This window comes from Aythya fuligula, chromosome 2, assembly GCF_009819795.1.
Source record: "Aythya fuligula isolate bAytFul2 chromosome 2, bAytFul2.pri, whole genome shotgun sequence".
Classification (NCBI taxonomy): Eukaryota; Metazoa; Chordata; class Aves; order Anseriformes; family Anatidae; genus Aythya; species Aythya fuligula.
The window spans coordinates 21045712-21071470 of NC_045560.1; the positions used below are offsets into that span (position 1 = coordinate 21045712).

General features: G+C 39.2%; 1 protein-coding gene across 9 annotated transcripts in view; it reads right to left on the reverse strand.

The window, feature by feature from the left end:
• Positions 1 to 25759, reverse strand: part of CACNB2 (calcium voltage-gated channel auxiliary subunit beta 2) — a 243903-nt gene that overhangs the window by 82096 nt on the left and 136048 nt on the right. For 2 of the 9 annotated variants that reach the window (XM_032181703.1, XM_032181702.1), the window contains exon 1: positions 424 to 749. The exons of 5 other annotated variants lie outside the window; for them this stretch is intronic. In XM_032181703.1, the coding sequence (XP_032037594.1) occupies positions 424 to 492 (69 nt within the window). In that variant the 5' untranslated portion in view covers positions 493 to 749. Of the gene's footprint in view, positions 1 to 94; positions 132 to 423; positions 750 to 23433; positions 23510 to 25759 lie in introns of those variants that run through there. 2 more of the 9 variants (XM_032181704.1, XM_032181705.1) reach the window with 2 other exon arrangements.

Here is a 25759-nt window from a genome sequence, read left to right on the forward strand (position 1 = left end):
TGTAACTTCAGTATCAATAATTACCATTACACAATATCCCTGCTAGCAGATTTAAACTCTGCTATCCATTTTTGTTTTAGGGCAACCTCTTTACCTGACACACTTTCCCCATCAGAACTGCAAATGGCTCATATCCATCTCTGCCCCTCAGCAAAACATGTAAATGACCACAAATCAACTTCCAACTAATAAAATCTGTCTGGACTCAACACACGTCCACGTATCGCCACAATGGAAGCAGTCACAATGCCAGAACAGCTCTATAAATAATGACAGCTCTGATTTCCCCCTGCATCTCCCTGCATACAAAACAGAGTTCTGCTAATTCAATCAGAAAACAACTGTACTCTCCTCACCATATTTTTTTTCCTCCCTCTCTGCAATACATATAATATATGCCAGTAATGAAAACATAGGGCTTACACAGATATCAGAATTCTTCAGACGTCCTCCTTTGGCTCTTTTCAGAAGCCTGATCCAGGTGGCCTTCATTAGCCAGACAGCTCAGTTATTGTCCGCAGCTGCAGCGCCCGGCACTGATCTCATAAAACATGTGCACACTGAGCACCGCAGAATCACGGCTCCTTTCCTATCCATGCTCTGCTGTGAGAGCCTTCCTTCTCTTCCCTCTGCCTTTCAAGCTTGCAGCCTCACTGCTTCCAAGTACTCTAGTGCAATTAAATTCTCAAATTTTCTCATGCCAGTAAAAAGGCAAAAAAATAAAAAATAAAAATCCACACCACCTCCAAAAAAAAAAAAAAAAATCGACTTGAATGATAAAAAGGTAAAATAAGCCAGACTTCAGGTAGATGTTGTGAGAGAGGCTTCAATTGATGATAACTGAGATCGACCACAGAAAAATACCTAGGGCTTTTTCCTTTGCGTTTGGGGGGGCGGATTTGGCTGTTAAAAATAGTGCTTATAAGAGAACCTTTTAAAATCCTGTGCAAAATGTATTCAGTGACATTTGCAAGTGCAAAGTTCATTTCATCTCTTCCTAGATTGGCTGGGGGTGGGGTAACAGGCTGTTCAGAGCACTGGGCATGCTCCATATGTGCAGCCTTTTACGCAGATGCTCACATCACACCAGGCTGGTAGCCTATGCCAAATTGCCATTTTACATCTCAAGGGTAAACAGCTGGAAAACGTGAGGTCCCTGCAAAGCTGGAATAGCTGGTACAGTGTCTCGCTGCTGTCATGCGTGTCTGCTGCAAGCCCTGCTCCTGTCACGCAGAGCTTCCCGTCACTGTAAGGCACCGAGCTCCCTTGCAGAGACATAAAGCCCCAAATGTGCCTGTTGAACCGGAATTTAACCCCCTAGTCACTGCTTGCATTTTTCTGACATTGACAGATGAGAAAAGGAAGGATGCTGCAATGTACCGCTTACTGCATAAATATTAGATGCTAACAGGACTAAAACAAAAGGAAACGTTTCATTTCCACATTCTGCTTTCCAGAGCCACCTTCCATCCTTTCATAAACTGAATCATAAACATGATTATCCTGAACATTTACAGTTCCCTGGCAGATATGCAGAATTCTTGTCAAAATAAAATAAAATAAAATAAAATAAAATAAAATAAAATAAAATAAAATAAAATAAAAAAGATCAGTTACAGCTAAAAGTTTAATAACCTGTCCTTGAACAGACATCAAGGAAATTACATTAAGAAAATTAAGGGCTTACAGCAGTCCAAATACATCTACTATGTTACAGTGATCTTCTAAAACTAAAATGCCAAGTGAGCTAAAGCAACAGAATAAAACAATAAAATAAACTTTCCTTGGAATTTTTAAAAGATCTTGTCCATTAGGGAAATGCCCAGAGTCGTTGTAAGCACATTTCAAAGGTGCCTATTGTTTAAATTTCCCTTTTATTGTGACTGCACCAGTGGAGCTGGGGGTAACAGTGGCAAAGGACAGCAGCAACAAGTGGCCAGAAGTTTAGCCTAGACATTAAAGGCTATTACAGTTAACACAATAGTGACCATTGGTCAAAACCATTGATATTATCAAGCAGTAACAAAAGCTGAGACTGTGACAAAGCCACACCCACAGAGTCCCAGCCTCCAACACTCCAGGGTCCCCCAGCACCCATTCATTGCAGCAATGATGGCACCTCCAAACCCTTCCCCAGCTCTGCAGCTCCATGGTGCTCCTCTGAAGCAGAGCAGGGCACCTGGTCACACATCAACCCCTAGGCAATACTGTCTTTAAGCAAGAGGAAAACCAATGAGCAAGCCTGACACCACAATCACACAACTGACACTGGGGGTGTTAGCTTTCTACAGTGGTTCCACAGTGAATGCATCACATTTTCCACTGATGAAGTGGCATGGCATCACTTTTACTGTCCTTCATCCTGCTGTCCAGAAGGGATGCTGCCTAACTGGTCCTCAGACTATAAAAAAGGCACAAAGCACAGAGAAATAATTCCTGTGGCCCTAGAGAAGCCAGATGTTAGGTCAGCATTATTAAAACTGGAATTTTATCTTTCCAGCTGCAGAGATCATTTGTAGTGCTGGTCATGTCTCGTGTTGGCTGCAAACCCAACATACATTCAAAAAAAATAATGATGATTAAATTTATTTTAATTATATTGACAAATCACATGTATCAAACTCAACATTGATTTTATTTCCCCACTGGGACTGACATGGTCATGTAAATTCCTGAGCACAGAAAAAAATTGGAAGTCTGACATCAGGGCAATCCAGAAAAGGAGGATCATACAATTAATTCATTTTATAAGCTAGCGACTATTTTTATACGAACTAGGAATGCTTTCAACTACTTTCATATGAAAAGAAAAATAAAACTTAGTTCACTGTAGTTTCACTTTTTTTTTTTTTTAAATCTAACTTGGAAGTACCCTGACTATTCAAGGAAAATATTGCTACATGGATGCATATTGTCCGTTCATTACAGGTAAAGAAACTGCACCACCTCTCTGGGTTACACTAAGTTTCAGGGCTTGCTCTGGAGACTAGCAGAGACTTTTCCTAAGTGCTTCTGAAATTTTGTGTTCCTGCAGGTGTTCATCTTATTCCACTGCAATATAGGAGAGCTGCAATGATACTTGCTGCTGTAGCCCCCAGTTCCTCATCTTTCATGGAAAGCTGTCTACGAAAAGTGAGATATCTCATGTTAATAATTATTCCATCTCTTTACTCTTTTTCCCCTTTTCTTCTTCTCCTTGCATGGCAGGTTTACAAAATGTGCTTGTTTTAAAAATCATTCCCTGTTTTAATGACATACTTGACAAATATTTACCAACTATCTTATCACTTATTCTACTAGAGTAGCTTCTATAAGTTTTTTTTTTTTTTTTTTTTTTTTTTTTTTTTTTTTTTACTATGAAGCCATACTTTTCACACCCTTAGTGTAAAATCATGTGATCATATTTGAGTTCCTTTTTCCTCAAGACCAAACGTCTTACATTTTGTAGTAAGGGTATATCATCTTCTTAAGACTGTGTCTTCCAGGTATAAAAACACTGCTCAGTAAAGATTATTTTTGTTGTTATTTTCCTTCACTTGTAGGTAGAAATTCCTTAGTTAAATGAGGTGGTGCCTCTAGAGATCTTATTTTTCACGCTAATTTTCTTTACCCACCTGTAACTTTGGTCAGTACAGTGGGAGCCTAGGCACAGATTTTGTCTGCAAGGTTATGTTCATAGTGCAAAATCTGATGTGTTTGGTCTGTTACTGGATTTCCTGTAATTCTCCCTGGATTAATACAGCTATCATTATACTTGCAAATTCAGTCATGGACTTTACATTATGCCTTTCTCATGAAAAATAAAAGTGGTCCTTTGAGAACACAGGGTTTTTCTTTAGCTTGGTAATCCAGTTATGAATTGAATATCATTAGGACAGGTAACTTTCCAAACTCCTGAAAATTCTCAAATAATTATCTTGTTAGAATTATCAAACAAGTTCCTTCAGGTAGGGACTTTTTATGGCATTATTTATTAAATGAAGACATGAAACAGTGTGCAAACATACAAGCTTTTACAAGAAAAAAGGAGTACATGTGAATGCAGACACAGTCCTTATTTATAATGCTAGGATTTCCTCTCAGATCTATTTTTCATCTCTTCACTTATTTCATGCTGAAGAGAATTTTAAATCCAAAAGGAGAAAGATCTATATGACTTCATACTTTTAATTATTCTTTGTTAGCACAGTGAGACCCAGGTCTCACTAGGTTAGGGCATGATTTGAGATGATACACCATGTATCTGATGCACTACTACATCTGGAATGCCAAAAATAAGTTAACATAAAAGAAAATGTTGAAAGGTTATTTCTGTAAAAATTTCAGTTAATTTAAAAATCTTTAAAAGTGATGCAAAACACAAGCAAAATGTGAAATATTAAAATCTAGCATGAAGTGAAACTGCTGACATGGGCAAATTTCAATTATAACATGCTAACAATGAACACAGATTGTCATGTTTCCTCACAGACTGACCAACCTGCAATCTGTGGGCCATACAATTAGAAAAACACCACCAATACAATGGGTACCTCAGTCTGGCACAATGGCCAGAGATGGCAAATGTGAAAATTTCTTATTTAGGGAGATTTCTCTAGACCTCTAAGCAATGTCATTATTTTGAAAGATGCTCTTCAAAGCCCAAAACACGGCTTGATTCCAAAAGTGCTATACAATGTTGTACAGATTGGAAAATTAATTACTCAAGGGTTGTATTTTTAAGGAAATACCAAAGTAATTCTGATTGTTTGGCATGTACCTGTGGTACGTGCAATATGAAACATATTTTGGAAAAGGAAGGCGAACATGCATTCATTAAGGGGATATGAGGCAGGAATTTTTGACTCTTTGGGTAAGGGCCATGGACACTTCACAGCCTGGCAGGCTCAAAGGCTAGTCAGTCCTCGTGCCCTCTCCAGTCCTTGGCACAAGCGGAGGCTGGCCGTTTGCCCACCACACGCCCATTTCCACTTAAATGCTGTAAAGCTGCTCTCCCACAGGCACCATATAGGCAATGCAAACAACTCTTAGAACAGTCACTGACATGCTTTGCTTGCATTTAAGAACAAAAGCAACAGTGATTAGAATTTTTCTTTATTTTTTGGTTTACAGCAAATTGGGCATTGCAGCAGAATCTACATCCACAGGGGACATTCATATAGCAGGAGGAGTGAAATTTTAGAACAGCTGGGAGCTTTAGGGTGGCAATGTGATTAAAAAGGAGATTATATAGAAAACCAGTCTTCTCTTTACCCTTAACATGACTTTGGCAAGCTTAATCGCAGCACCCAGCTGGACATTAACAGGTTTCCAGGATGCTAATCCAATCAACAGCTGGATGAAAGAGTTTTTTAAAAACAGACCTTAGCTTTGCAGAAACCTAGATAGATTTTGGCATTCTTAGACCAGGGAAACAGTTGTATCAGGTACTTTATCAAGCAAACAAATGAAAAACCATAAAAATCACACACACACACCCAAAAAAGGCACACATTTGCACTAACATTTTCACAATACTAGCCTAAATGTTTGCCTTTCTGTTGTTGCTTTGTTAAGAGAAAGTAGCATGAGTTCGTATGTTTAGAGGACTGATTGGCTTTTTGTGGCTACTCCTTGGAAAACTATTGGCAACATGCAAACTGTTTCCAAAAGGGCAGCTGCAGACCTTAGAACAGCGATCAAACAAACACATAGACCCCTCAACCAAAGCCAAACTTTCCCAAATCTGTGGGATGTTCTGGTGTGTTACAGTTTACCATATTTTGCAAAAACCAACTAAAAGAGACAACTTGGAGGCCCCGTTGTACTAAGTATTGTACAGTCGTGAAGTGAATGACATACCCTGCTTAAAAGAATCTGCAGTCTGAAGGATGTCAGCAGAAAAAAATGGGAGTAAGAAAGGGATCAAGGTAACAAGCGCAATAGAAAAAGCAATTTTAACCATTCAGTAACAGCATTATGACTCATCATTGCATAACCATGGTGGGTTGTTGTTTAAGCAAGTTTTCTATATGTATTATGGCAGAGATTAGTTCTGTGAAAGCCTCTGAAGGAGGATAATCTGGTAGCTCTGTATATTCTGACAGAGAGATTCTCCCACTTATGAGAAAAGAGAAAGTTTAGAGTGCTTTTTAGGAAGAGGGCAATGATAGGAAACCAAGGAGGTCTCCTAGCTCACCAAAATAGGGTTTATCAACAATAATCACATAGTCAAAAACTTTAGTTTGTTTTGTTTTTAAAAAAAAATATAATTTGAGTTTTCATTGAGACAATTAATTGGATATAAAGGATGACATTAAATTATCGATGATTTTGAGCTGTAAGAAAAAGCCAGAACACCGACAGAGGTAAGATGTTGCCAGTGGAACAACTGAGAGAGAGGTGTCAGAGTAACAAAAATACACCAAGGACATGATTGCAAGCTGCTTGAACTTGAATCATCTCACTTTTGTCTCAGACTGCCAGCACACACAGGGATCTGAGCACAACTTGGTTGACTCGTGACAACTTTTTAAAGCTATGGTAACTTACCCATATGTGCAAGCCCCTAGGCAAAGGTAAACCAAGATTATTAGTAATAACAAGTTCCATTGTGGTGTTGTTTACTAAGACAGAAACAGGTAAAAAAAAAAAAAATAAATAAGGTTTTCAGGAAAGAAAAAAAATACCGATTTTGACTGCATTAATCAACAGCTGATATCACAAAGGAAGGATTTTAAATTGCAGAAAGACAACACAGAAAAAGAAGGATTTAAAATATAAAATGGTATGAGATGATATACAAGAAAGAACAGAGAGAGAGACAAAGATTAGGTCAGATACAAAATCGCAAGGGCTCTCAATTAAAAAGAGAAAAAATGGAAAACACATCTGAGATGACACCAAGGAAACAGAAAGACAACTAGAAAAGGAAAGAATTTACAGAAAAGCATGGCAACCATCATCTCAATTTGTCTCAGCTCAGTTAAAAGTGCCAATTTAGATTCTCTGTTCCAGATCTTCAGTATATTTTTATCTGGGATTTTGGTTCAAGTCATTAAGATTTTCTGCATACTTAAAAATAACTTCCTATAAAATTTAGCATGAAATGCTGTTAGCAATGGAGAATTTTGAAGAAAAAAATATTGCCTTTGCATTTCACTAAATTATCTCTATATATACAAGCCCTACTTGGTTTTCTAATTTAATATTTTAAATCTACTCCAGATAACTAACGGAAGGTTTGGGTTTGTTTTTTTTTTAATTTTTAAAAACGTTGAAATTAAGCATATAGAGTGAAGTCTTCCATATTCTATTTCGAATGCAACAGCTGTTTTGAATACGTATTTATGCTTGCTACCCTTCCTTTCTCCACTGTAAACATATTCATCTGTTTAACTAATTATTTTATTTCCATATATCTACTCGAGTTAGTTTGGCAAGTGTGCACTCTGAAGAAGCTGCTGTCATAGATTAGTTGTCAGAAACAACATTTTTCTACCTCTGACAAGTTTATTTTCCAGCTCACCTTCTACTGCTGAAATCTTGATTCTTCCAGTCATGATCTTTTGTTAACAATAATCAGCAACTGTCATGACATAAAACACTGCAATTTGCTCACTGCTTATATTAGGAGGGCTTTTCTTCTCAACCCCGTTGTCAAATTACACACAGTGAAGACTAATGAAATAATTAATGAAGTGTTCGCTAACTCAGGCTCACTTAAAACTTGTCAACCAGCGGTCTGTCTGGCTGGCTGTGACTCAGCCCAGGTATCGCTAGCAACCACAACTGTCCTTTAAGCATCTGCAGCTTTGCTCTCTCCATTAGTGCCAGAAACACCAAGTGAGCTGCTTACACACTGCGTGGCACCATTTATTCCAAGCCATAAACACTACCTACAATACAAATAGCCTCATCGGTGGGCTAAATGTAAGCTCAGTTTCCAAGTGTATCCTGAGCCACGTGGGTCCTTGTGGTTTCAGGTGTTAGCTCCAGCTTTCAGCCTTGTGTGTGCTGCTTAGGAAACATCAGGACTGGTGCTTCACACCCATTACCTATCCTCCAGGTCTGGCATAAAGCAAAACAAACCGCTTGCAGTTTTTTTGAGAAGATGAGGCTCCTTACACTATTTAGATATTACCAGATTTCTAATAATTAATTTCATCGGATTTCAAGAATTCAACAGCGCGTAATACTTTAACCGCAATGCAGAGGTGTCTCTGGAAAGACTTCCTGCACCTCTTGTCTATCATATACCGAAATAATCTTGGAAAATTGTATCTCTCCAACATTTCCTACCTTTAACATTATTGTTCTAAATCCAAAATATACCAGCTGATGTATGGATTGCATCATGTCAAAGGTTCACATTTGTTGGCTCTTTCAGATTTAACTCTAATCTGTATCTAGCCCAGTGCACCCACACAGAGAGGGTGAGGGTACAAAGTGTGCCACCTGAAAATATATGTTCTCTAATAACGAACAAATCTATGTACATTTTTGTTACTGCTAAAACAGATCTTGTACTTTGGATTTGTAGTAGCATCCCTAAGATATGACCACTTAAATAAAGATGGAAGGGTTAGAAGAGGAATAAATGTTTGAGGCAACCTGGTAACAGAAATGTACCAGCTACTGAAGACAATGATTAGATGCTAACCTGAAGGAAAATAAAACATAAATGAATTGCAACAGAAAATTTAAAGGAAATCATTAAAAAAATCACAAGATATTGTGATCTTTCTGAACTCAATGTTGAAATATTTTTCATACTCCAGAATGTTCAAAGTTTTGTAGAACACAACAGCCACTTTCCAGGATAATAAGTGAACTCTAGATTTGACCTACAAGACCAAACATTTTCTGTCTTTCATACATATGAGAAACATCAGGACCAGACTTCTTTCTGATTCAGAACAGACTTTGTCTGGGTCAAGAGAGCACATTACATCATATCCCTCTCCAAGCTATTTCCTCCTTGAGCGGAAGCAACAAATTGTGAACCACTGGTTGCTCTTTTATCTACTGCTGCAATACTGAATATCAACACAAAATATGCTTGATTTGCTCACAAATCCAAAATTCTCAGAAAGAACGCCTGAGGACTAAAAAACCTGCATGAGCTCTCTCCGGTGTCAGAGACTTAACATACTCCATCTTATTCTCAGGGCCACAAGGTATTTCAGGCAGAAAGGGGCCTCAGGACATCTGAAGTCCAACCTGCCCCCAAGAAGCCATCTCATCTCCAAGCTGGACAAACCCCGGTCCCTCAGCCTCTCATTGCAGCACAAGGGCTCGAGCTCCAACCTTCCAGGAGCCCTCTGCTGAGTCCACCCCAGTTTGTACATATTTTTCTTTTTGGGGGGCATCAAAATTGGTCACACTAATCCAGATGTGGTCTATGGCGTACTGAGCAGAGTGGGGTGATAATTCCCCTGGATGTAGCACCTGTGCTTCTCTCTGTGCTTACTGCACAAGATGCTGTATTCAGGAGCTCAGGATTTTAGATGAATCTGCAGCTTTGGAAATCTAACAAAATACTCCTTGCAGAACTTGCACCGTGGCAAGCCTGTATTTCTAGCTGTGCTACACAATAATCAGCTCATTTAAAAATGTTAAGATTAACAAATCACTGTAAAGTAACATCACTAATATGTTACTAGCATCAAGCAACTTTGGAACACCACATCCCTACCCGGCTGCTGGTCACAGAGGACAAGACAGCCTTCAGCACCTGCAATGATGACAAACTCAAGAATGGAAATCCCAGGTCCCAAAATATGTTGTGCTAACTCTCACCAAAGAAATTAAAACAAGTCCATGTCCTCCCTGCCAATTTTTGGCCTTCTGGAGCTGCACTGGCCAAAGGCTGCCTTTTCCTCTTGTTCTATTGTTCAGAAATGAAATTAAATACATTTGGTTATGCTGATTTAAAATTCATTATTTCCTTCAGTTTATGAGGGAGTTTTATGAGTTTCCTCCAGTTTCTGCTTAAAAAATTGCCACCAAAACCTCAGTGGACGCATAGTATATGTGTTGCTAGGCCAGAACTCAGGTATCTTCACACTCAACCCCCCTGGAATACTCTCCAGAGACACAAAGCTGGCTTCCTTGGTCAGGTTAAATCCAGAAGTCACCAATAAATGCAAGATGCATTCCAGTTCATCTCTGTTTTGGAAAAAGGAATTTAGTAACTCATTTATTTATTATTTTACATTTTTCCTTAACTGATTTAAATAAAGCTAAAGCAGTTGTTACAAAGTATTGTAACTTTTTATTTAGAAAACCAGAACTTCTCCCTCCAGACATGAGCTTTCCTTCTTCCATCCTTCCTTCTGCAAGAGTTAATTCAGTCTGTAATCAGTGGTAACTCATACACTTAGCATCCCCTTTACTCTTAAAGTTTCTGAGTTCACAGGGGGTGAAACAAAAATTACAGTTTATTATTTCTCTCTTCATGGAGAATAAAAGGAAACGCGTGTTGCTGAACTTGGCACAGTAACACAAATGTGCTCTTTTATAACCTTTCGTGTTCTGTTGGCTGTCTGCAGGCTTGGATCCTTTTGTGATTTCAAAAGGCATCATGTATTTTAAAGCTCTGTTCGTTTTCACAATCAGGATAGCCAATGATCTCAAGAGTAGCTCCTTCTTGTTCCCCCCTTGATCACAGTAAAAAAGATCTCATTTAAATGGAATAGCATTTTATTCACGCCATAAAATCTACCACAGAATTGCAGGGACAACGCTGTCAATTGTCACAAGGCAAGCTGATCCACAAAACATGTTGTGTAACCGGCAGGACTAATCTCTCCCACCACACTTACAAACACAGATGTCCAGGTTTATTTAAAATAGCCGTAAGCAAAACAGCATAACTCATGGTTAGTTTTTTTACCATTTTTTTTTTTCCTTTTTTTAATTTGCCTTTTTTTTTAAATGTATGCTTATAACTGGGAGGCATTTGATTACAGAAAGTGCTCAAATCTTCCTAGTCCTATGCTGACAAGGCCACAATGGTTGGAGGAAATGGTATCAGTTGGACTGTATTTTCTCCCTCAATACACTAAGAAGAGCCCTATCTTGACCATTTCCCAGATGTTCTTCTCTGTGAAATCCATCAAACCTCTGAATACAAGTTGATCTGAGAATTCTTTTGTACTAATAAGATATGGCTGAGCAAAATTATTCATTTTTCCTTAAAATTTACATAACTGATGGGGAGAGGGCAATAACATCCATGCATGCACGGCAAAACTCATAACCAGAAGGCAAAGCAGGTTAAATTATTAGCTGGTATCGACAAACAAGTGTATGTGATAACTAGATTAAAAAATCATTTTCTTGCTGTTAAATTTTAGTGGAAAGTCAATCAGCAAAAGCATAATTTCACATATGGTATTAGAGTCTTGTACAATGAGACTTATGATTTTATTTAAGCATCTCTGAAGGCCACCCATGTTCCTGCCAGGATGCCTGTATAACAAACAACAGAATTATAGTGAACAATAAGAATTATTCCATCTTAGAAAGACCACAAGATAATTAAGGAAAGCAGAACACAACTTTCTTAAATATAAGTGGTAAACCACAATATGATATATATGATAAATTGACTATATTTGAGCAACAACCTAATACCCCTGTCCTTCAGTTCTCTCTGTATAGGTGCATAACCATGTTTATATAGAATGCATATGAAGACAAAAGAATTAGGATTAATTACAGATCAAAGGTCTACAGTCTCAGACCTATATAAGGCATCTTTCAGCAATGGGAACTAAATCATTGGCAATTGCTGACTTCTGTGAGTGAGTTTTTATTCATACCATAAAACATGGGAATTTCCATTTCAATGCCATCAATATTTCTCTATAGCCTATATGCTCTGAAGAGAATCACATGAGAAATTAGGCTGGAGAGGACCTCTGGAGGACATCTAGTCCAACCTCCTGCTCAAGGCAGGGCCATATTGAAATCTAGGTTAGGCTGCTCAGGGCCTTGTCTAGTTGAGTTTTGAAAATCTCCCTGGGTGGAAATTTTGCAACTTAATACATAATTTTCCTTGTTAACCTCCTATACCAAAAATATATATATAAATGAACTCTAAAAGTAATCTAGCATCTTAAAATAATAATTTATGAAGTTAAATGACATTTAGCCTCACAATTTGTCTTGCTGAGCAGCTTGCACATGCAAAGAAATACAACTGCATTGAGTTCAACACAGCCACTTTCATTAAAGCCAGCTTCATCACATAGAAAAAGCAGTCACTTCCAGTAAGGAAAGTAAATATCTCATGTACTTTTGGGCAAATATAGATTATAACAAGACATGCAAGGACCTTTTCCTTTCAATCTTGAGCTGTTCCTTAAAGGAATACAGTCATATTATTATAATATAATACACTAATAATAGTTATACATGTGTCAGCTTTGCTTCTATGAACCATCTACTATTTTTCCCTCTGCTTAAAATTCCTGTAATGGTCTAACTGACCTTAGACTTAAGAATTCATATTAGTAGGAAACTTTTTTTTTTTTGGACCTGTGCAACAGCATTACTTTGCTTGCACTAATACACAAATACTCTGATTTGAACAAATTCTTTTTAATAAGAATATTTGCTGAGATATTTGGAACAAAACACAGCAACTGACTTAAAAAAGGACAAAACTGTATTAAAAATGATGCTTATTAAGTCCATTTGACTTGTTTGCAACTTTTATCAGAGCAATAAAACTATACTGCATATCATAAAAGAAGACAGTACATTATCCTAGAACTGTAAATGCCTAAAACTGTATGGATATGCAATCATGTATTGCTAAGTTAAAATATGTAGATTCACATTGTGTTATAAATGAGAAAGAAACACACTCAGAACTTTTCAGGGCTTTCATTCATTCATTCCTCAGAGAAAAGCTTCTAAAATTGCTGGTTTTTACAGTCCTGTAATTACAGTTGTCAAAACACCCAAGTTTCACTAAATTTTCCCCTGCAAAAATCCTAGTTATTAATATGGTCAGACACGCACAAAATAATAAACAAGCTTGTCATGGTTAGCATTACCTGTTTCTACATAAATAAAAGATTTGCTGAAAGAAGAATTAGTGATTCTTATAGAAAATGCAGTAACTATCCCCAGCATTTTGTGATTCCTATTCATCAGCTGAAGTTGCTATCTGGGAAGTAACACATAGCCTGAGTAAACAAACAGTGCTTCATTTTGTCAACCCAATTGTTCAGAGCTTGTTTATTATTTATAGAAGGCAAATCTTCATAAAGACAGATGCCCATAGCTTTGTTAAACAGCTGGATGGATTTTTCTAAGATAGACTTCCTGACAGCCAGTATTGAAGAAAAGTAAGTAATAAGTTTAATCTGATAAGTTGTTCGGAACTGGTTCATCAGACCTACTTAGCATAACCGATTGGAAAACAAAATTCTATTTCCATCCAGGCATGAACACACAAACTCAACTGCAAAAGAAGAAAAGAATTGTGCCTGAAAGGGGTGAACTTCCAGATCGCATGATCTGAAACAGATTTTTCTGGCTTTTGATTCACCTGTGTGGAAGGTTCCTATCAAAATGATGTCAGACTATATTCAGCCCGCCTGCCAGGAGTGTTTAATCTAACTGTCATAACTACTGTGGTGTTGAAAGGTCAAGGGAGCAACGAGCGATCTAGGCTGCCAGACACAGCATCATACACTGTAGATGGGAGAAACAGAGCTGCACTACCCGAGATAGAGCATCTAAACCAGGCAGTCTGCCACAGCAGGCAGCCGTGCACGTACGGCAGACAGCATGAACATGCCTTTGTGACTTTAACTTCCCGTATGTGCTGCAGGGGAGTCACGATTTCAATTTTTCACATAAAACAGCTTATATGTGTACCCCTTTCGCTAACTCCCATCTATCCGTGGACTAAAAAACACAGAAATCAAAATGCATGTCACAAATACTTAACTGGAGAACAGACTTTAAAATAACTCTATTTTTAGAAACACCACACTGGGGCCCCTGCAAATTCTGGAAATTTCTTGTATCATATCCATGCACAGCACATACAAGTCCCATTTCTTTAACAAGAGACATTCAGGTTGCCTGCTTCTAAATAGCTGTGACTTTTCTGCATAGGGTTCCACCATGAGAGTTATAAATAGTTATAAATTAATGACTTAAAACAGGCGTGACATTAGTATCTCTTACCCACAAGACTTCTCTAACTAGAGATGTCTCCTGACATCTAATTAAATATGAAGTATGAATGTATGTGGCATAACAGGGAGCAAGTTGTAAATAATTCCCCAAAGCCTGCGGACCTATATACACACACATACACAGATGTGTGCAGGGAAATCCAAGCCAATTCTGCATTGTTGTAGCTACGTAAATCAGAGAAGCACAAGGAATTAGCTCATCATTAGTTCTGTGCTGCTGTAGCCAGCTTGGTGCCTCTCCTGCTAACGTTTGTTTTGGCTATGTTACACTCCATTCAAATTTGTCACTGAAAAATAGCCATTTTTTAAATAGCGAGACCTGTACAGCAGATGACAATACAGAAGGGAAAAACTCAGTTATTCCTAATCATGAAGTTATATTCAAGGACAGGTTGGCTGTGGCTTTGAGCAACCTGGTCTGGTGGGAGGTATCATTGCCCATGGCAGGGGGTTGGAACTGGGTGATCTTTAAGTTCCCTTCCAAACCAAACCATTCTATGTTTCTATGTTTGCTTGTGTTTTCTTGTAAAAGTTCATGCTGGTTGACGTCACTGAGGTAAACTGTCCAGAAAGAGATGTTGAGCTGTGATTTGCCAGATTTCAAGACACCACAGAACCACTGAACAAATCAGTAAATATTCTTCCTAAAAGTACAAGGAATATCACTGAATTACTCAAAGGTAATGGTACTTTATCATACATTCATACCACATTTCTGAAAACAAATCTACACAATCACAACTGAATAAGTGTTTTCAATACCTGCCCCTAGTCATGACAGGCTTTCTGGAACACCTCTGTTTTATTGTGAGCTCATGCACTTGGTTTTGGCTGGCCTGGTTTGCCTTATCAGAGATCTGGGACACCGAGAATTTACTTTAGTTTTCTGCTCCTTTGTTTTCACTTGTATACAGATCTATTGTTAATTATGAAGGAAGTCAGAGACCGTGTGGTTTCATCTAACACGTAAAAACAGTAAATTCTTTATGAGATCAGCTGCAGTAGGATATTTCACTTAAAAAAAAAAAAAAAAAAAAAAGTATTTGATACTTTCTTAAATAAACTTGCTAAAGAAAAATAGTTCTGTATTTTACACACACACAGATTTGTACTTTTCCGTATTAGTAAATTCTCACACAAAAAAAAAAAAAAAAAAAAAAAAAAAATGGAACAAATTACAGGCTTAGATCTAATATTAGCTTCTCCTTTAACCAGGTCCTGAGCAAGGCTTCCTCCCGTCCTTCCTGATGCTATCTGAGACATGGAAAAGGAGATGCGAGGTACAGGGATACCTCGTGCAGTTTGATGGAGGGAACACAGAGACGGGGCTCTGCACTCATGTGCAGTCCTTGTGGTTTTTTTTCCCCATGAGCACTTAGTACAAACTGGGAGAAAAAAGTGAGAAGCAAATGAGGGAGCTATGAAAACAACATGAGGATGCTCACCCATAGTTATCTGTGTGTGCAACTTGAAAATACTTGGTTTCATTTCATTGTTTTTTCCTTCATAACTGTGCAATGAACTGCACTATTCCTGCCAACCCAGGCCAGCCTGCACACTCTTCATCTCTTCCCCTCGCCTCCAAAAACTCATATTTTCTAGTCCTTGAAGAAGGAAGGATACAACTTCTCCCTTGCTACTGGATCATCTGGAGTTGGGCAGCGTGGCTGGTTTCTAAATGCCAGAAACCACTTGGCCTTCTTCACTTCCCATGGCTCCCTCCTGTGCATGCCTCGGTTACAAACCTGTTTCTCAGCTATGGTGAGCTACTTGTGTCTCATTTCCACAGCAAGAGGTACATTCATTGCCTTCAGACACTCAGCATTAACCTGGTATGAAAAGGTCCGGGTTAATTTTTGCCATCAATTTGCCTCATATTCGCTGTCAGAAATCCCTGTTACTATAAGTTAATTGCAGATCCTCGTATTAAGTTTCAGAGAGCAGAGCATACTCCAAGACACCACACTTAGAAACAAATGAGTTACACTCCACGTGAGGGATGGCTGAGCTACAGTCGACAGGCTGGCATGTGCGTCATGATGGGGAGATGGAGGGAGGGGAAGGCCAGACACAGTGTGCATCCCTCTAATATTTGGTGAAGGGTCTTAAGAACAAGTCTTACAAGGAGCATCTGAGGGAGCTAGGGTTGTTTAGCCTGGAGAAAAGGAGGCTCAGGTGACACCTTATACGGGGTCCTCAGGGGAGGCTCTGTACAATTACCTTAAAGGAGGCTATAGCGAGGTGAGAATTGGGCTCTTTTCCCGAGCACCAAGTGGTACAATGAGGAGAAATAGTCTCAAGTTGCACCAGGGGAGGTTTAGGTTGGATATTAGGAAAAAAATCATTACTGAAAGGGTTGTACAGCATTGGAAGAGGCTGCCCAGGGAGGTGGTAAAGTCACCATCCCTGGAGGTCTTCAAGAAACATGAAGATGTAGAATGTAGTAGCATGGTTTAGTGGTGGACTTGTCAGTACTAGGTTAAAGGTTGGACTAAATGATTTCAGAGGTCTTTTCCGACCTGAATGATTCTGTGATACTATTCTATTCTAATACACTGTCAATAATCAGAATGGCTCCATTTTCAGTCAGTAAGAATCAAATTATAGAAAGGAGACAAGAAAAATATACGAAGATTGCTGTCATTAATAAAAAAAAAATATCTAATTTGGCACTACAGGAGGTTAAACACTTGTTTGACTCTGGGGAAAAAATATTTTCAGTACAATTGCACAGATCATTAACTGGAAAGCATGCTGTGCACCCTGGCAGTAACACAGAAGTGACCATGACCTCTCTGTGCATGAGTTTAGCACAGTTTTCCTCCTCAGCATTTCACTGTAGCAGCTGACACCAGTTCAGGGGCTGTCCCAGTGCATGCTTAGAGCCCACAGCTCTCCCTTGGGGGAATCCCAGAGCTCACATGCAATGCCTAAAGCACAGCTGAGACATCTCCAAGCTAGCTGTGGGGAATGATGCCATGCAGAATGACCCTTATTTTTCCAATTTAGGAAAGAAAAACTGTATTGCTTCTCCACTTTGGCTGCTGCAGAGGATCCACGTGCAACGGGCTGCTAAGTGCATCTATTTCACAAACCCACATCCAGCTCTGGCTGTGAACACATCTTTCACGTAGCGTTCTTCTCACTAAACACCCTGTTTTAGGCATGAATAACTAACTTCATTCCTAGTACATGCATACATCATTTGCAGTTGCAACTTAATCAAATATCAGCATTTGATATGTGTAAGGCCAGTAACTTTAAAGCAACTTACCAGCCTTAACAGGTTAAACCTCTATCATTAAGTGAAGAGAACCAAATATCGTCTAAAGTTTAAAGGCAGCAAACCAAAATGTCAAGTGATTTGTCTGAGGATAGACAAATCACAAGTTCAGTTTTCTGTCCTTTCAAGTCTGCCCTCCAAGTTACTCTCACGTGTGCCTCATGACATATTCACCTGACACAAGATGTTGCTGCCTTAGGCTGACCTAAGATAAACAACAAAAGTCTTTCCAAATCTCAGGGTTTCATTTTAAGTATTCTCCCACAGGTAATTTGCAGAACCGTGCTTGCAATTCGAGTGAGTTTCCCAAACATACAATCCTGATGTATGATTTGTAGACATGGCATGGTCCTGTGTAAATCTGCAATATAATTTAAAAACCAACAAACACAACATTGCTCAACACTGATATGTGACTCTTTCCATTCGTAACAATACCCTGATTATCCTTTCTCCCTTTACTCAGTTTATGAAATAAGGTAATTAACAATGACTCAGAATAAACACTGAAAATGCATAAATGTGTTTTCCTGACCGATTTCTAGGACTTACAATAGCAAGTTTCTAAAATAGGTGTGTTTTTTTTTCCCCTTTTTATAGCAAAATTAGCCCTGTAAGCAGTATGCCTGCTGCAAATGGAATCAGGGTTTGACTGATTCACTAATAGCACTCAAAAAGCACCTATTCTCAGTTGGAATATTAGACTGCTGCAAGACCTTCCACTCCTTCAGAAATGTAGCAGACAGACTTTCATACTTCTTAGCAGAACAGGCTGCCCTGCAGGAACCATAACTGGCATCTGTCAACATCATCCTTAATATTCTACGCAAAGTGCTCCATCCTGCAAAAGGACATAAGCAAACTCCAGGGAACTGAAGATTTAATTTAAATTGACAACTTCAAAACTTTTGCTTGGAGAATTCAAGTGACAAATGCTGGATTTATAAGACAAACAGAACACTTGCTCTGGACCTCATGAACGCATCACCAAAATTATAAGGAGGTTTTTACATTTCTCCTACAGATATTTTCATAGAGAAATCTATGAAGAGTAAATGATTTTGAGAATCAAATTTTGAGTTTATTCAGTTAAAAAACAGCTATTTTTCTGCAAAAGTTTGGAAGTTGCATGTGATATTTGAGAAAATGTATTTCAGTAGTAGTGTAGCTAAAAGTTAAAAGGAAAAAAAATGTAAAGGAGAATACTGTTCAAAGTACTGAACACCAGATATAATTTCTTAAAAGCATGATCCTGTACCTATATGCTCCATCACCTGGCATGTATTTTACAAAAACTTGAGTAAACAAACCACTATTACTCCAAAAAAGAATTAGAAAGCTATCAGATGTTTTTCTGGTGTTTCTACCCCCTTTCTCCCCCAACAGGCTCATAATATAAAGTAATATAGATGGTATATAGATGGCCTGTCACCTTTGTCAAAACACCATTTATCTCTAATTGCAAGAAATTATGAGTATTTCATTTTTGTGATACTTCTAAAATTTCTAGAAATAGTGTTTACTAACAAAGAAGTAATCATCAAATTTACCAGCAGTTTTACTCATTAGATCTTGGTCAATCTTTAGATAGGCAACTAAAGAAGAGCAAGAAGCAAACTGTAGGCACTGCAGTGCCAAGTGGTGAAAGTGTTTTCCATTTCCCTGTTTGTGCAGGTTATTCAGTCCTCTGAGCTGCACTGCCCTTTCCCTTTACATTTACAGGCCTAGCTTTTCTTCTGATGGAGATCTTTTGTGTTTGCCATCTCCCTCATCCCACCAGGCTATTCTGGGGCTGCAGGACTTTTCAACTTTTGTATTGATTTTTTTCCACTGGGTAGAAATAATAGTAAGTAATAATAAAGACTCATTGGTGCAGAAAAAGAAAGCAAGGTGCCTGCAAACACACACTCCAAGTGTTGATACTGCTCCTTTGGGACAAATTCTGTTGTAGCAATAGACTATTAGAGCCTTTCACTTCAAATTATTTCTGAAGACAAAGAAGAAACTTGCATGCCTACCATTTTGTAGCGGGAAGTTCAACAGATACAGTTCAAACCCCCTCTAAGTTGGGTTCAAAGGGTTAATGCGATTAATGGGGACAGAGAAGGATAGTGTTTTAAACTGTGAATTCAGTTATCAGCACTTTATCTCAACTGCAGAGGTTTTGGAGTAGTTAAAATGAACTGCAGTTCTGAGGAGTTAAATCTTTTCCCAGACCACCACGCTTTCTCCTAAACTAGCATATACCCTTCCCTTTGTCATTTCATTTTAGATTGGCTATAAATTTAATGAATATTTACATGTAAATAAATATAAATTCACCTAATTGACCTCAGGAAGGACATATGAAACCAAAAGGGAAGGAAATTCAGTGATTTTCATTAAATGAGAAATTACTGAGAAAACTCCTCCCTACTTCAGAAATACGCTGCTACAAAACACCTTTTCAACAGTCAACCTGTCTTCAGAAGAAATCTGAATTAATCCAAACATGGTGCCTGAACATCCTGCTAGCAGACAGCCCAATATCTCTACCCCAGAGGGATGCAGGGAGACACCGACATGTCCCAGACCCGATGACAGACAGACAAGCAACCCCTGACAGTCTTGGTTTGTGCACCTAAACCCGGGGGCCTAGGAAGACGGCAGTGGTGGGACACGGCTGCAGATAACCTACGGCCTGCACAAAGCTCACCCAACAGCAGGAGCAGAGGATCTGTGGCTGTGGGAAAAGCCCTGCTGGGCCAAACGCAGTCCATAGTGAGAGCCAAGCAACCCTACATTTCCCTTATCCTTTATGTAGTGACTAAAAAGGCTGTTTGGAGTAATTTTCAAATGTTTTTGCTCTGGGAGGTTAATGCTGAGTATGATTTACCAGACAGCCATGAAAAGGAGTTCCCACTCTTCATTGGTTTTGACGAGCTATTCCAATTCTGTTCTGTTCCAGAAGTTTATTTTGCAAACAGGAAATCCCTACACAAAAAAAAAGTTGTAGCCACAAATAAGATAGCTTGGCCTATAGCTTTTTATGGATTCCTCTATTTATGAAATAAAATTGCTTGCTAGACTCGAACATTTCAGCATTTCCAGTTTATGGCACAAAAAAAAATGTTTATTCCATCAGTTCTTAAGAGGTTACGCATTTTACCTAAAGTGCTAAAATGCAATGCTAAAGACATTTAATATCCCGAGTCAACATTTATGAAAAAATAAGCATTCAAACAGGAGAGGACAATAGCCACATGGTTCTATCAAGTCATTTTAAAAAAATATTTCTATTTCATGATATGAGCAATTTTTTTCTGAATTTTGAGTCGTTCTAAACCCCAGCATTGCCTTTGATATCTGATCTTTAAGTAACATTATCTTTGTTTATCCAAGGTTTGCGGGTAGTACACAAATTGAGTATCAGTGCTGACAGGTATCTAGACTTATTATGCACTCAGAATTAACTAATAGTGGATGTTTGTTTATGCACTGGAATAAAAAGAAAACCAATGAGGTTTTCAAAACCACATGCAAAACCTGGATGTACCAGTCTAAATAGCTAAAGTTATGCTGTTGAAGTTAACTGAGTTGGAATATCACTTCACGTGCTCCTGTTGCTTCAAACGTGTACACACATAGATAGACAGGTGTGCATATGAAACACACAGTGGTCAAAGAGAGAGTTATTCAAGGGCTGGGCTTCTAAGAGGGCTTTATTGAATTCCTTTAAGAGAGAGTTTAATCACGCAATGTTTAATTTTATTAGTAATCTTTCTAGGACAAAAGTTACATTTTCCTTTCACAGCTAGAATGTCTCACACTCATTTTAAATTGTCTGAAATTTATAGTGAACTTTAAACAAAATCTCAAGATTCTTCATTGTCATTCTTTTCACTGTCTTTGTCCTTCAGTGATTCATAAGTAATTGTTTGTGTGGGAAGATAAAACAAATGCCTTTTCCACAGCGCAGAGCATATGGCTTCATGAACTACAGATCTGTACAAAGAGAAATTTTCCATTGATTCTAGGTTTTATTGAACAATAAAACTGTTCTTCAAGCTTTCATAGGGCATCTTTTCTATTTTTGGTGATTTTAAGAATAGCCCCATTACAATCTTATCACTGAGTAAACAAACATCTTGGTAAGTTTGGCTGCCAAAATAACACTAAAAAAAGCAGACCCGTATTTTCCCCAGAATAATCTTGCTTAAAAGAGAGAAAAAAAGATATTTTGGTATGGACTTAATGAAACATTTTGTTTGGGCAAAGCAATAAACTTTGGTTTCATGGACCTCTAGAGATACTGAAGGTAAAACAAACATACACACACCAAAACCCATGCAATTCATTGTGGACTTCCTACATTTTTCTACTGATGCCACTTCACTTTGCTTAATTACGTGGAAGAACTGGAATGCGATGTCCCACCCGCCTGGGACAGGTGTCTTAAACATTAAACTATTTTCTATGACAGAGAACTTCTATATTTTTAATAAAGTTGAAACAGTATCAGGACAAGCGATTGAGCGATGCACTGGGCTCCACAGCCCTAGCACCATTCTTCAGCTATTTAGGCGACTTTCAATGTACTTGAATATTTCAGACCCAAAGCTCCCACTCCCTTTACTAAACAGTAACTGCAAAAGGTGTAGAGGAACACTGAGACTGCAAAACAAAACAAAAACAACCAATACAGATTTGCAACCCTTTACACATAACTACAACAATGCAATGGAGTAAAGAAAAACAGTCTATTAAAAGCTTATAGTTGGAAACTTTCTTGCTTGTCTACTTTTTTAAACAATCAGTGAATCTGCAACATAATTGCAGTAATGCCATGTTGTTTACTGCTTTGAAGAAACCAAGCTCTTTTCAGTTTCCTTGCTTGGTCTGTGAAAGTTTGTGTGACTTGCACACACAAATGAGTTCAATGTGCAGACAGCTGCATTTAAATTATTTTCCTCAACAACTTCTTCTACGTTTCCTGCATCTCAAAAACAGAGCTGTTTGGCATTACAAAACAAGGGGGAAAAAATCCAAAGTAACTAAATTAATTCCTTGAAATGTGTTGGAGAACCCAGAACGCCATAAAAGGCGCTTTCATACTTCAAAGAACAATTTCAATAATCAAAACAAAACATTTGCAACTGCAAGTTGTATGCAAAGAATGTGCCGCTTTTTAACATGCGAAATTTGCTTTGCTTTCCTATAGCAAAGTTCATAAACAATTCCTTTGGTCTCATTATTTTTCTCCATAGCTCCTCAGGTCGTGCCTTGGTCACGAGTTGTGTGGGGGTGGAAGAATCCATCCACGCCGCTTACAACACAGCGCTTGAGCCTCAGGCTGCAAAACTGCAACTTTTATGTCAGATACCAATGCTATGCAACAATGCGGAGTTATTTGCGGTTTTCTTCTCATCTCCTCTTACATCACCAACTAATTTAAAGTGTCATTTTACACTAATGCTGGAGTAAAAACAGCGTCAGATCTTAACACGGGCGTGCTGCGGGTTTTTGTTAAGCTAGCTCTTATGATGGACGTAACATTACATCACAATGGCATGTTATGAACTGGACAAAAGAAATGGCTTGGCAACGCTCCCACAAATATACAATTAAGGTCAGCTCTGCAACCCACTTGTAGTCCATCTAGAGTGCAAAGTCTGAGAAGAATTCTCAATTATCTGGAAGTGCAGCCCAAAGTCTGGCTAGCCTCATAACAGCCAGTATTTTGGTATTTTCAGCATCAATAAACGTGACAAGGAAAGGAAATTCAGTTTTAGCTACCAAGTAGTACCTCGCTACTTGAAGGACTTGCAGAGCAATGCCACTTTGCAAAGCAAACTGGCGAGTACTAAGTCCAACCACAGAAAGCAGAGCACCAGCAGAATTTCAAAGCTGCCCGGTAAATCCAGCGTTACAAGAAACCGTAAGAAGAAAATCCACGCGTTCTCTTACCGCTTCGTATTCCTCGCTGCCAAAAAGGTACATCGCTACCCCTTCCCGGCCGCCCCGACCGCCTACGGCACCGGCTCCGACTGCATCTCCAACTTCTCCGCCTCAGCCAGGCGGGCTCTGCCCCTCGCTGCCCCTGCCTGTGCCGCCGCGCAGCTGCAGCTCCTCGCTGCGAGCGGCCGGGGAGGCGCTGCCCGGAGCCCCGCGGCGCCGGGGGCCGGGATCGGGATCAGGACCGGGACCCGGATCGCGATGGGGATCGGGACCGGGGCGGCCCGGCGAACTCCTGCCGCCTGTCAGGCGCCGACTGGCTCCGCGGCTGCGGCCTGTGGAGGGGCAGAGCCCCCCGGGCCCCGCTGTGGTGAGGGCAGAGCCCTCGGGGAGATGGCGGCGGGGCGGCCGCGGCAGGGGGGAGAGAGACGAAGTGAAGCAAAGCGAAGTGAAGCGAAGTGAAGCGAATCGCCCTGTGAGCCACAGCGACTGCTTGAAGTCGCAGGAGGTGGAAATCGGGTCTGGATTCCCGAGCTCACCTAAAGGTTGCTCTGAGTCCTCTGAAGGCTCTGCAGAAAGCCTGGGAGGTATCTGTCCCGCTGTTTCTCTCATAAAGAAAAAAAAAAAAAAAATCATTCCAGGATTGTTTTCCGTTGCTATGTTTCACTCCATCGCTTCCTTCTGCTGATTAATCCCAGATTGCTCTGCTAGAGAAGCGTGGTGCAACTTAATCTCTGTAGCGTGATGGCACTCAGGTACCAGACAACCTGTGCCCAGCACCCTCCTGGTACAGGACGTGGCTCCAGCGATCCCTGCTGCCCGTGGCAGGGACACCTGAGGCCACACCTGGCTCCTGCCCTAGCTCCAAACCAGGTAGAGAGGAATGCCCGAGGAAAGGCAGGCAAGAAAGGGGAGAAGCAGCCAAAGAGCAGGGTAAAACACCAGAGACTAAAAGTCCTCGGAGACTGATTCACTGCCAGCATTCCAAATATCATACTAAAACAGCACTTTAAAAATGTATCTCATTAAAACTGGTTTAGGAATACAAAATAAGTCAGGTATATGGAATTGCCCACTGTTAGAGGCTGACCTCCACAGCTGGGAAGAGGCCACCAGTTGGCATCGAGTAACAGCTTTAAAGCAGCACTAGGAAACCCATATCCTCCCTGCTCAACCCTCTGATATGAGCTCTTCCTTAGAGCTCATAGTGCTGCTGGCAATATATCCTGTACTCAGGACTATACATAAACTCTAGGAAAAATTACTAGTGTTGTGAGCATGTAATACCTGAAGAAAATAGATGTGTGTGTATACTTACCCATATATATATATTATATGAGTGTAACACACAACGTACCATGATAAGACACCATGAACAAACACAGCACTGAAAAACAGTTTGTCTTGCTTAACTTCTTTGTCTTCCACATAGAAAAGAGGACCAGAGCTCTTCCCTAAGAAAAACACCAAATGATGCACTTCAAGTATGGTGTAGACATCTTCCCCATTCTTCCTCCCCCAGCCCCCTGCTTATTTTAAACAGATCTTGACTATCTCAGTTTCTTTGCATGAGTTACAATACTCTTCTCTCAATCTGCCTTCGCTGTCAAAACAGACCTTTGGGCCTCTGTTGACTGTATGTGACATGATTCATAAATCATGATTTAAGTTAGTGTATATATTCAAATGCAGAGTTAAAACCAAGCTAGGTACTCTTGGAAAGAGCAAATTAGAGATCAGAAGATATTAATTTTCTTTCCTTTCACTATCCTCCAGCCATATGTTTACAAAATAGCAGTAGTTTAATCTGTCAGCCAAACTGGTCACTTCACATTATATCAATTGCGAATTATGCTTCAAACAAGGAATATCATAATATTGTGTTGCCACAAATAAACAAAACATGCACCATTCCTGCATCAAGGTAAATAACAGCTATAAAACACTGTTAACAGAATGCAATTATCACTCATCCAAGACAGTTGCCACTACTGATGCTGAAAGAGCATGGTTACATACGCTTATTAATTTGAACATAATTGTCTCAGCTTTACTGCACAGCTTCTTAATGTGAAACCACACCTGTCAATACTAGGCAAAGGTAGTGTCATCACCTATTACTTTACTTGTCTCATACAGCTCTTATAAGCAATTGAAAAAAATAAAAATAAAAAAAAAATAAACACAGAAAAAAAAAAAAAAACAAAAACAACGGAACTGTCACAAGTGTTCCTACTATCAAGAATAAGGAAAGCATATTGCTCTCCATGTATTAAACAATTGTGGTGATCTTTTTCTGAACAGTTTCATCAGCTCCTGTACTTAGGGCATGAATATG